The sequence below is a fragment of the Malania oleifera genome, chromosome 1 (assembly GCF_029873635.1).
Source record: "Malania oleifera isolate guangnan ecotype guangnan chromosome 1, ASM2987363v1, whole genome shotgun sequence".
Taxonomy (NCBI): domain Eukaryota; kingdom Viridiplantae; phylum Streptophyta; class Magnoliopsida; order Santalales; family Ximeniaceae; genus Malania; species Malania oleifera.
This window is the reverse complement of record NC_080417.1, coordinates 136,077,428-136,090,635: the sequence shown is the minus strand read 5'-3', so window position 1 is coordinate 136,090,635 and position 13,208 is coordinate 136,077,428. Positions and strand designations below refer to the sequence as shown.

General features: G+C 36.7%; 1 protein-coding gene across 2 annotated transcripts; it reads right to left on the bottom strand.

The window, feature by feature from the left end:
- Window positions 1-7,101: 7,101 nt before the first annotated feature.
- LOC131161302 (pentatricopeptide repeat-containing protein At4g21705, mitochondrial-like) lies at window positions 7,102-12,991 on the bottom strand. Of its 2 annotated transcripts, XM_058116972.1 has the most exons (3): window positions 12,694-12,899; window positions 12,518-12,610; window positions 7,102-8,813 (listed from the first exon to the last, which is right to left on the bottom strand). In XM_058116972.1, the coding sequence occupies exons 1-3, from the start codon at window positions 12,721-12,723 to the stop codon at window positions 7,569-7,571; spliced, it is 1,368 nt and encodes a 455-aa protein (XP_057972955.1). In that variant the 5' UTR covers window positions 12,724-12,899; the 3' UTR covers window positions 7,102-7,568. The 2 variants fall into 2 exon arrangements, with proteins under 2 accessions (XP_057972955.1, XP_057972947.1); XM_058116964.1 differs by having other exon boundaries at window positions 12,518-12,991.
- Between the last annotated feature and the right edge of the window lie 217 nt (window positions 12,992-13,208).

Sequence of the window (13,208 nt, the reverse complement as noted above, 5' to 3'; positions counted from 1 at the left end):
CATCCTCTAATGTTGGGCCAAACTCCAGTTGAAATGATTGACCTCCTCATCCCTATTTTGGCCACTACCAAATTTATGGGATTCAGGGAGATACAACCAAGAAGTGTCCATCCTTTCACCTTGTTCCCATTCAGTCGTCTGCTACCACAAGTGCACCAATGACTAACTCTCCAACACCATGGTAGCCTCGAGCACACTTTGCTGCGAACACTTCTTCTAACACTCCAACATGGCTACTAGATAGTGGTGCTTCTCATCATGTCATTGCAGACATGAGAAATCTATCCCTTCATGCGCCTTACGCAGGTTTCGACGACATCATAATTGGTGATGGCACAAGTCTCCTTATTGATGATTTGATTTCTTTAACACTCATAGCGCCTTCAATAAAACAATGTTCTTTGTGTACCTAACATGAAGAAAAACTTATTCTCCATTTCACAATTTTATCTCTTAAATAATGTGTCCATTGAATTCTTACCCTCTTCTTTTCTTGTGAAGGAACTTCGCATGGGGGGCAACTCTTTTGAAAGGCCAAACAAAGGATGGGGTGTATGAATGGCCATCCTCTTCTCCAATAAATTCTCCTCTATTATCATTTTCTAGTGTCAAGACAACTTCCTCTGAGTGGCATCATAGACTAGGTCAGCTAGCATCTCCTATTTTAAATCACATTCTTTCTCATTATCAATTAGACTCATCCACATCATTGTCTTCCAATTTTTTATGTAATGCATGTCACTGCAATAAAATTCACAAACTTTCCTTTTCTAATTCTTCCTTTGTGTCTTCTTAACCACTTCAAATAATTTTCTCTGATGTATGGACTTCACCCATTTTATCACATGATGGTTTTAAATATTATGTCATCTTTTTTGATCACTTCACCAAAATACATTTGGTTTTATCCACTTAAGTACAAATTTGAAGTCAAAGATGTTTCTATAAGATTTAAAGTTATTATTGAAAAACACTTCACATTTAAAATTTGCACACTTTATTCGGATAATGGTGGTGAATATTTAGCTTTAGCCAACTTTCTTGCTACCAATAGAATCTCTCATCTCACTACTCCACCACACACTCCTGAACATACTAGCTACTTTGAAAGAAGACACTGTCACATTGTTGAAATAGTTTTATCCCTACTCTCTCATGCCTCAATACCTTTATTCTTTTGGCCTTAATCCTTTGCTACTGTAGTTTATCTAATTAATAGAATGCCAACTCCAACACTTAATCTTCCATCTCCTCTTGAATTTTTTTTTTTTTTTAAACTTCTCCAAACTATTCAAAACTTCAGATCTTTGGATGTTTATGCTACCCTTGGCTTCACCCCTATTCATCTCATAAACTTGATGCTTGCTCTAAACCATGTGTCTTTCTAGGCTACTCTCTTACAAAAAGTGCATATCTTTGTTTCCATCTATCCACGTCAAAAACATATGTCTCTAGGAATGTCAAGTTTGTTGAGTCAGTGTTTCCATTTCATAGACTATCCACTCACTTTCCTCGTCCACAACCTGATATTGTGTCTACCTGGATTCCTCAGCCTATCACTATTCCATTGCCAACAACATCTTCGCCAACAGACACCACCCCATTTGATGTGCAACCTATCAGGAAGCCCTAGTGCATAGTATCAACACCATCTACCGAACCATTAACCTCAGCCACAAATACACAACCTTTGTTGTCCAATTCGACCACCACTACACCTTCCCCCAACCCACCACCTCTCACAGTAACCACTTTCAATCCCTTTACCTCTCAATCTACTTAACCCACACAATGATCACAAGAACCAAAAACAACATTACCAAACCTATTCAAAAACTAAATCTTTCCACTCAACTATTTCCACCCACATACATAAAACCCACCATTGCGACCTAAGCCCTCGAAGATAAAAAATGGTGTCGAGTCATGTCTGAAGAATATGATGCTCTTGTTCGAAATGGGATATGGGAGCTAGTACCTCCTGTTTCTAGTCACAATATAGTTGGTTGTAAGTGGATTTTTCGCATTAATTAAACAACACTCAGATGGTTCTATTGACAGGTACAAAGCACGTTTGGTAGCTAAAGGATTTCATCGACGTCCTAGTGTTGACTATCAATCATGATACATTTAGCCATATAGTCAAGCCAACTACAGTGCGCCTTGTTCTTAGTCTTACTATTAGTCATAGATGGTCTCTCCGACAACTTAAAATCAATAATGCGTTTTTACAAGGTCATCTTTCTAAAGATGTCTATATGTCACAACCACAAGGCTTGGTTGAATCTGATAATCCATCTTATGTATGCAAGCTTAGAAAAGCAATTTATGGACTCAAGCAAGCTCCATGTGCCTGGTATACTAAGCTTTGAAAATTTCTTCTTGCTTCGGGTTTTCATAACTCACTAGCTGACACTTCTCTGTTCATTTTCAAAAATGGTGGTCAGCTTATCTTTCTCTTAGTTTATGTGGATGATATTATCATAACTGGTGATAATGATGGTTTTGTTCAACAATTTGTGGCTCTTTTATCTCAACAATTTCTTTGAAAGATCTTGGGCAGCTATCTTACTTTCTAGGTGTGGAAGTTTTATCACATCCTCATGGTATTTTGCTTTCTCAAAGACGTTATATAATGTTTCTTCTCACTCGTACAAAAAATGATGGAAGCAAAACCTGTTCTCACACCTCTTCCCACTTCACCACCAATCACTAGACTTTGGTTCTCCACTTTTCTGATCCATCTTAATACCGTGCCATTGTTGGGAGCTTACAATATCTATTACTTACTCAGCCGGACATAGCTTTTGTCGTCAACAAGTTATTGCAATTCATGCATAAACCAACCTCAGATCATTGGATTCTAGTTAAGATACTTCTCTGTTATCTTTGTAGTTCAGTTAATGAAGGCATACCCCCTCTACTATGAATCACCACAATCTTTACGTGCTTTATCCGATGCCCAATTATATGCTTTCTCCAATGCTGATTGGGCTAGGAACATAGATGATTTCGCTTTCCACTAGTGCATATATTTTTTACCTTGGTTGTAATTCGATTTCATTGAGTTTCAAGAAGCGGCGCTCTATTACCCGATCCAACACTGAGACCGAGTATCAATCTGTTGCACATACTGCCGTCGAGCTCAACTAGGTGTGCTTTCTCTTGGTTGAACTTGGTGTGTCTCTTTCACATTCACCAGTGATTTACTGTGATAATAATAGGGCCATTAATCTCTGTTCCAACCCAATTTTCCACTCTAGAATGAAGCACGTGGCTATCGACTTCCATTTTATTCATGATCAAGTTCAATCGGGACATTTGCGTGTTGCTCATGTTTCTAGTAAAGACCAAATTGCTGATACTCTAACAAAGCCCCTATATAGGACATCGTTTCTTACTCTCAAGACCAAGATTGGACTTGCTACTCAAGCTCCATCTTAAGGGGGCATAATAGAGCCATTGAGACTTTCTCTAATATTATTTTGAATTGGTATTGTGACGACCTGCTTAATTTTCACAATTTTTTTTATAATAACATCAATATCACAAATCCCAGCTCAGCATATCATAATCCATTAGAACACGAGGGTACCAGGGATACAACAGAACACAAAACGGAAGCCTAAGCAGCAGGAAACATACAATCACAATATTATAAATTTGAAAACATTTGTCACATTACCATAAATACCAGAGTCACTATATCCACTGTATTTCAGTATATATACATCCCAAAAACAAAATCTAGAGACATTTCCCACAAAAATCCAACTGTCCCTACTAAAACTTACCCTTCAAAAAGGGCAGATAACAGCTCTAAATCTGCGGGACTTTTCCCGCTCTCCTATCTGGGGCTCCTGAAATATTTATAAAATTTTGGGGTGAGACACCTCTCAGTAAGGGAAATAAACTAATACCAATGTGTGACAACATAAGTATTGCGTGTTATACATATACCATACAGAACATATTCAGTAACTGTTTTGTCAAATATGGGAAAACATATATATATCATTAAAACATAGCCAAACATACTGCATTTTCATAAACATATTCATCTCATATAATAATAATAATATAAAAACATTCTTGGTAGGTTAACTGGCTGTTGTCATGTATTACCCCCACATGACTGGGTTGTGTGCCTCGAAGGCGGGACCTGACAATGGTTGGCCAACTACTGCGAAGTCAAAAGTATAGTCTGTAAGTCTGATGGGTCTGCCTGACCTGGTCCGTACACTAGGGGCGCTCACATACTTCTTAAAAACCACATCGACCATCCAATCTTACACCACTCCATACAGCAGCGTTAACACAGATATCATGATTATGATGACCATGGACACATAGCAACGGTACCGTGCAAGTGCTAGCCTAGACCAAGCCAATTAGGTTCTGATATCATTTAACATATACTGAAACTGTGATACATAGATATTTCATATCATTAATTATCAAATCAATCATATCATTTTGCATATATACGTATATCATGAAAATCATCGGCTCGTACACTGGTATTACACATTTTACCATAGCTTGGCTCGTACGCTAGCAAATCATATCATAGCACAGCCCGTACGCAGGCAAATCACATTCATAACACGACCCATACGCCGGCAAAATATATCCATAGCTCAGCTCGTACGCTGGCAAATCATACACATAGTACGGTCCGTACGCCGACAAAACATATAAAAATCTCAGCCCGTACGCCGGTTTTCCATTATAAAAATCCGTATCATTAACACATTTTCAGAAAATAGTATTTCATAACAATTTTTACTCATGCCATACTAACAGGTTTTCCGCATATTTAATATACCATCATTTTCAACAGTGTTTTCTCAAATATAAATCATATATATTGACATATTTACTTTCCTGAAATCAAATGTTATATGTACATACATTTCTTAAAAGAACTAGCTTAGTTTATCTCCTTACCTGATTTCTAAAAAGCCAATAAGAAAATATGTCCCGCCCCCGCAAGGTTCCCCGCTCAACACCCTGGAAACAACATTCCCCAGAACTAAAGTTCAGTATTTCTAAGCGTATAACACTTTCTACAATTGCCAAAAATCCAAATATTGAGTAGAAGTCTTACCCTGGATTTGGGATGGTTTCCACCTCAGCCCCACCGATGATCCGCTCTGGCAGACTAGCAGAGAACTTTCTCAGGAGCGTCGTGGTGGCTTCAGATAGTCGATCCGGCTCGAAATCGAAGAAAGAAGGGGGAAAGACCGAAGGATGAGAGAGGGACGGTTTCTGCGCTGACTTTGCATAAAAAAATCCGAGTTTTTCACTATTTATAGGGCTGGATTCGTCGACGAGCCACGTCATCTCGTCATCTCGTCGACAAGTCCTTCAAAAATTTCGTCAACGAAACCCACTCATCGTCGACGAAATTCAGACCGCCCCAAAACCCCTCTCGGCATTTCCTCGTCGATGAGACACCTCACCTTGTTGACGAGTCCTGTAGAAATTTCGTCAACGAGTCCCTTGTATTCATCAACAAAGAGTTGAAAAATTTCTCGAGTTTATCCTTCCCAAAATGCAACGTCGTTGACGAAGTCGACTGCCTCCTTTTGTTTCCGGTTCCATTTCCCTTTCTTTTATTATTTAAATACCATTATTCTTCGGGTTGTTACAGGTTTTGTTTTTGACTTTGTATTTATAATTTGAATTTTGAATATTTTGTTTCATTGTATTTAGGAGTCAGTTTAGGTAGACTTGTTCTTTGAATCTTTCTGTTTTATTGTATCTAGGAGTTAGTTTAGGTAGAGTTATTATAATTGAATTTCCTTGTAATCTATAAATATTGATCAATGAAAACCTATTTGGTGTGTGGCCTTTATTTCCTTTCCTATCTTCTACATTTCTCTCTTTATTTCCTTGTAAGCTTCATTTCCTTGTTGAATTCTTTGGTATTCCCTTCCTCATTGCCTACTTGAAATAGGCATAAATTTCTAACCCAATCCATATTTCAAAAATATTTCTCCAACTCCATTCTACATTCTTTGTGCACTTTCTCTCCCCCAATGTTGTGTTTGAAAAATATGATGATTTACACATTTTTGTCCATAATAATTTACATTATGTTCGAGAGCATGAATTTTGGATCTTCAATTTGAATATCCAAGTTTGAGAACTCTCTAACATATAAAATCTCAAGATTTTTCATGACTTTTCATATTTGTTTTGCTAAGAGAGCCTCATTAGAAGGCTTCATTTTGTTTTTTTCATAGCCCAGCCCCCAACAAATTTTAAATTGCAATTTTGCTCTACATTTTTTTTTTTTTTCATAACTTGGAAACTCTAACCACCATCACGCCACTTTGAATACTATGATGCGGCACCCAAACCCAAGGGTGAAATATATTTTAACAATGTAGTTGGACAATAATTGCCATGGATTTTTTTTTTAATTATTTGTGTTTTAAGGCCATTTAGTATCACCCTAATAAGTTATAAGAATAAAAATCATAAATAAAAAATTAAGACTAAAAACAAAAAAATTAAAAATTTATTGAATTATTAGTTTCAAAGTTAAAACAACTTAACACATAATTGAATAAATGTTCATGTTTGTCCTTAAATCAAATAACAATGTACTATAATACACATTCAAACCTTAGAGGAGATGGGAAGATATATAGGTATTTCTTATTGTGTAGCATGTGTTAAAAGTCTCTAATGGACAAAAAGAAAATTACATCGCTCATGAAGGTTTGAAACTGATGAAAACATTTTTAAATAGTGTCTACATTTGATATGTAGACTCTATTGAACTTGAAAGCATTAGAGAATTTATTTTTTCAAATAGATCAACCTTTTAATTTTTATATCATTAGCATTTGATTTTTCTGAATTTTTAATTATATTATAACAACTTTTTACTTTTAATAGTATTTATTATGAAGATAAAATATATAAAAAATAAATTTTATTCTTATTTTTTTTTTTCATCAAAAAAAATCTTTAATCCAAACAAACCTATATCAAATCAAGCTTATGAAATTATAATGAAACTTTTTTATAAGTTCTGTTTCATTTAAAATTTTTCCCAAAAGACGACCCCAACCAAAAGACAAGTTCTTCACCACCAGTGAAATTCAATCTAGTGGCTTGAGCTACATGATCAACCATGGAACTTCAAAATTCAAACCGTACAATTTTTCACCTAAGTAAACCAGGCATCACCCCCAGCTTCAGGGTTGAAGTAAACAAAGCCGCCACCCAACAGGGCAATTTAAGGCCTGCATCAATTACCTGTACATCCGAAACCTCAGCGGACCTTGTAGACCTGATACCTACAAACAGTACATCCCATTGTGTGCAAATAGTTTTGAGATATGCTGAATTTGTGAGTACTGAAAACAACAATAATAATAATAATAAGCAGCATTTCAAAGGCTTGCAAGCAACCTTCATTAATCAGATATGGCACATCTTGATTGCTTCATTCAATTGAAATGCACTGGTAACAGGCTCTGAGACTGGGGGTGATAAATTAGGGCTTACTAAGCCGAAGCAAGGAAACTCAGCCACGAGCTGCAAGAGGGTCACCCAGCTTTCTCCTGTCTTGAGCTAAGGATCTTCTCCAATTCTTCATCTTCATCAATTTTGTCAGTCTTCATGTTCTCTAAAATTCCATCCACTTCTTTCCCACCTCTCAGATTTGCCTTGATCAAAGCATAGTACATTTCCCTGTCCATTGGGACCACTTCCTTCAATGAGCTCACAAAAGCTTCTACTTCCTCAACTTGTCCATTATCTCCAAGCCAACTCAATATGCTTGAAATCACACCAGGTTTCGGCCTCCACAACATGTTTTCTGCTCGTAATGCCAGAGCTTCCTTCATGCACTCTACAGCCTTCTCCATCTTCTGCTTAGCAACATACCCTGCAGCCAAGATTCCCCAACTGTTGGGAATTGGAGTTTTCCCTTTATCAACTATTTCTCTAAGCTTTGCTTCAGCCTTTTCAACTAGTCCCTTCTGAGAATACCCAATAAGGAGTATATTCGGCATCCGGAAATCATATAAGTGGCAAGATGACTCCCACTCCTTAAGCAATTCCTCAGCTTCTTCAAGCTCACCAAGCTTCACCAATGAACCCGTAATAGTCATATAGTCCCTGTTTATTTGTTTCTTCAAAGCAGCTTTTTTAAGACCCCATATTCGCATTACCTCTGACTTATTCCCAAGACTCGCATAGAGCGAAATCAAATTATTGTATCCAAGCGCATCTTTATCAATCTTCTCCTCAGCTTTCTTCAAGGCTGCAATTGCTTTCTCATTGATACCTGCTTTAATGTAGAAATTGGCCACCATGGTGTAAGTGCTCCAGTCCATGGAGATGTGAGGTTCACTCTCCATTTCTTCAAGAAGCTTCTCCATGTTTTCAATATCAGATCTTGCCCCATACGAGTTAATGCAAATTCTGTAGCTAAAGTTATTGGGAGAGATTCCATCCTCCTTCATCTCTGATAGCACATTAGGAATTTTCTCAAGCATGCCAACATGTGTGTAGAGACCCATGAGGTTATTGTAAGTGAGATTTGAGGAAACAAAACCCATCTCTTTCATCTTTTGCACATGAGAGAGAGATTTATCAATGAGGCCTTCCCTGACATAACAACTTAGAAGAGCACCATATGTTTTGTCACATTTATCTTGGTCACTCATGTAATTGAAGTAGCTCTCTGCAGCATTCAACCCACGGACACTACCAATCAAATCCAACTGCACAGCACGATCACCAGAGGAAAATGGACAGAGTCCCTTGTTACTCATCCACTCAGAAACCTGCATGTTGAGCATCAAATAGCAGATGGTTAAGAATGCTAATTTGAACCTATGTCACTGATTCAAGACAAAGAACAGCTAAGCAGTAGGGACACTGAGAATTTCAAAGCTAATTGGTTGTGCATGAAAAAGAATTCAGGAAACTGGTAAGACAGAAAAATTAAGCAAGCAAATCTGAACCGGTAAAAAAAAAGGTAAAAAGTGTGATGGGAAGAAACGAGACTTACCGAAAAAATCGTGGGAGCACAACCAAAAGTTCTTTCTCTCCCAATTAATAAAATCAGTTCTTATGATATGATAATAGCACAAAAATATATTTTTTCAGCAGCACAAAAGCAGCCCAAAAATAATCACAAAGATCAATCACGTGAGACACAATTTTACGTGGAAAACCCCTTCAAATCAAAGGGTAAAAACCACAGGACTTAAAGTCCACTCAAAAGACTTCACTATGATCAAAGTGTGGGTACAAGATCTCTTAATTTTCAGCTATCACATCGAGTACATAACTCTATTTTTAGCTAGCAACAAAAGATCTTAAAAAATCAAAGAGAGAAAGTTGAGAATTTCATAAAAAATGTTGTTACTGTTCAAACCCGATATTTGATACTACAGTGTTTGGGCGACCAATCTGACCGTTCAAAATCAGCATCTATGAGTCCTATATCTACTGACAAAAAGTTAGCTCGATCGGACCACGGATGACCCTCTAAACGTCAGTTGATCAAAACCGCGCACTAGAACAAAAACCCAGATTTTCTCAGCGTGTTTACTGTTTGAAAGCCGATATCTGAAGCTACAGAGCTTGGATGATCAATCCGACCGTTGAAAATCAGCATCTATGAGTCCTCTATCTACTGACAAAAAATCAGCTCGATCGGACTACATATGACTCTCCAATTGTTGGTTGATCAAAACTGCACACTAGCAAAAAACAGATTTTTCTCAATGTGGTTTGCCTCCTTTTGCACACACACTCTTTCTGAATTTTCTGATTGAATCAGCACATCCAATCCTAATTTCCTTTACTTAAAGAGGTGTAAAAAGGCCTCCAAAAAAAAAAGCCCAAAGAAAATGGGCTAAAGGGTTGAATGGGTTTCTCCACATAGGAGGGATACCCAAACCCAACAAAAAGGAAAAAGATTGGATTTGGAGGCTTAAATTCTTTTTCCACCCCTGTGCAAAAGAGACAAGAGTGGGGGGAGCGGGTGAGGGGATCAAGAGGCAAATGATAACTTAGAAATCAGAGTAAACAAGAAATAATTTTATGAGAATCACAAGTACACAATAACAACAACAATCAAGCCTTAAATCCCACTCAGTGGGGTCTCTTATATTCTGCATAATTTAAGGCAATATTCTCCAAAAGTTATAAAACTAGGTTATTGCAAAATCCTTTCTTACAACTCACGCTAGTGACCAGTCTTCCCCTCCCTTTATCCAATGTTGACTAAATACACTCTTTCTCACTGGTAATTTGATCTATGCTACAAGTACCCAACTTTCTAGAGCATCTTTTTCTTATCACATCATCTACAAGTCGTACGCCAATCTTACTAAAGATGTGTTCATTCTTCTTCTTTTCTTTTTTAATGTTTTAGAGTTATACCACTCATCCATTTTAGTAATCTCATTTCAGCTATATTTACTTCTTCAATATGGCGTTTCTTAGTTGCCCAACATTTTGAAAACATACCTGCTCTAATAGTCATCCTACGAAAATTTCTTTGAACTGGAAAGATATTCTACAATCACCTAATACACCAGATGGAATTCTCCGTTTTAACCATCTTACTTTAACTCTACGTATTACATCCTCTATGAGGTCCCTTCTTTTGCTTACATAATAGATTCTAGATAACAAAATCTACTAGTCCTAGGAATTTGTTTAACCAAGTTTAGCATTCTTCTAATAATTCCTCCTAGAATTATTATGTTTCATGTATTTTGTTCAATTTTACTTCTCTTGAACCTCTAAATTCTAAAATCTCTCTCAATAGTTCTAAACTAGATTTTTTTCCACCCCTAGATTCATCTAATACAATAATATATTCAGAGAACAGCATTATAATAACAAAAAACCCATAAAAGAAACTATAAAAATTTGACCATAGAAATACATTCATGTCATAAATTGAAATATCCTAATTTCTAATCCCCCAGTGCCATGCAGGGAAGATTTATAAGCAAGGTTATTACGAGGCAATTTGGTACAAGCATTTCAGGCAAGTTGCTCAATCCTAAGGCTCTTGTATGTTAGGTTTAATCTGGACGAGAGTGCTCCATTTGGTATTGAAATAATCATACAATAATCACACTCATCACCCACATGGGGAGATATAATAATAACGATTATTATAATTATTATTATTAGAAGAAGAAGAAGCACTCATAAACACAGGCACACACATCCTATTAAGAGAATAAATATGTACTTTCTATTTTAAGCAGAGGGAATTTCTTAATACTTTTGTGTAGATTGTGAAGATGACAGTCCTTTTTTGTCAAGATATAAGAAAAATGTGGAAATAAATTGTTTATTATTCACTGGCACAAGAATTTGATTTAGTCCTCAATTAAAATGCCTTTTCTTTCTTACCCTGGCGTTTAGGTTATCATGAAAATTTTCCGACCAAAGAGTTTCTTGAATCTAAAGCAATCAAGGTATCCCTAAGTAGTTGGAAATTCCGTCTTTCAATAATCAGGCAATCATAGGCAAACTGTAAATTTAAGATGAATTTAACCCTGAGGAGCAACTGCAATATAGGAGATTGCTCTATGCAGTTCACCTCAGAAACGAGAAGCAATAAAATTTCTCAAAAAAATGTATTGTCTAAAAGACTAAACTGCACTAAATTAGCATCAGATAAAAATTAAGAAGGAAATTTGGTTTGCTCCCAGTCAGCCATATTTCATCAAATTTCAAAATTCCAATATTTTGGTCCAAGTTTTGGCTAAATAAATATATTAAAAAGGATTTTTTTTAGGATGATTATGGATTGAATGATGTCAAAAGAAATGGTCTATGATCACATAAATTGGCGAAAAATGACTCATATAGTCAACCCCACTTAGTGGGACTTAATGCTTGGCTTTGTTGATAATGTTGTATGGATGGAATGAACTGAGTCACAGTGTCCCTTACAACAAGCATTCAATGCTCTTCTTTAGCAGTCAACTTTTTTTTTTTTAAAACTAAATTTTATTCCAATTATTAAAGTGATCCTTGACCAAAGGGTAAGGGTGTTAACAATCATATTTGAAGGTCACAGGTTCAAATCATGGAAACAACCTCCTTAAGGTGTCCTCCCTAGAGTCCTAGGACCCCAAATGGCATGGAAGCGTTGTGCACAAGGTGTTATGTTTTGTTTTCTAAATTTTGTTTAAATTCAACTTTAGGTGCCCATTTGAAACAGAACTCAACCAACTAGTCCTCAAATCTTATAACCGTGGAGCATATTTCATACTCCACGGTTTGGAGCAGTCACAGAACCCAGAAATTTTGCATGGAGATATCTCCCCAGGCCTCTTCATCAAGTTATCCACACTTCACTTCTTTTCTCCATATCTTCAAAACAAATCGAACATGTGAAAAAATTCAAAACACAAAAGCAACCACCACCACCACAACGATCCGAAATAAAAAAGGCGAACACTACATTAACAAACACAAAAAAAATTATACTGATTAGTGAAAACTAAACCTCGAGGGCGTGCTTGTGGCGCTTGCGGCGGCGGAGATCGCGAATGATGCGCTGCAACTCAAGATCTCTAACCTTCTTGCCCTCATCGACCCACTGATCAAGCAGAGGAACAACACTGATATTAGGGTCCCCGACAGGACTAATTCTAGAATAGAGGTTGCTCTTGGAGTACTTGCCAATGTAGTATGACCTGCTAAAGAGCGCATTTATTGTGGAGTTGCGAGAGACGGAATGATTGGCATTAATCGAGTTCAATCTGTTCAAGATTGAGAATAGGGTTGAACCACCCATGAAGAAGAAGAAGAATGTTGGGCGGTGTCGAAAAAGATGGGGAGTCTGTGATGAGCTTCGGGATGAATGAAATTTTGTTTAAGGATGGAGGGGTTTAGGGGTGCGATGGGAACTAGGGTTTAAGGAGTTTTTTCCATTTTTGATTTTTTTTATTTAATAAAATATTAAAAAGGGGTTTGGTGAGAAGTTTTTTTCTCATCTTGATGCGTCTCAAATCTTGCTGCAACGAGATTTAAAGAAAACTTGTTGAACTATCTAGCGAGTTTTAAACAACAAAGACTGTTATTTGATTGACAAGTGGTAACCAAAAGTCCAGCGTTTGTATTTCAATTAGGACTTTAATATCCATTGTCATTGTCCCTATTAAGAATATGCACATTCCTTGAATAACTTTCATATT

What these genes read in the sequence shown, in the direction of transcription:
- LOC131161302 (XM_058116964.1), bottom strand. Translation starts at nt 12,808, where the DNA reads ATGGGTGGTTCAACCCTATTCTCAATCTTGAACAGATTGAACTCGATT. An exon ending in GCCACAAGCACGCCCTCGAG is followed by an intron (nt 8,814 to 12,517) that starts GTTTAGTTTTCA and finishes CTCAACATGCAG; the next exon opens with GTTTCTGAGTGGATGAGTAA.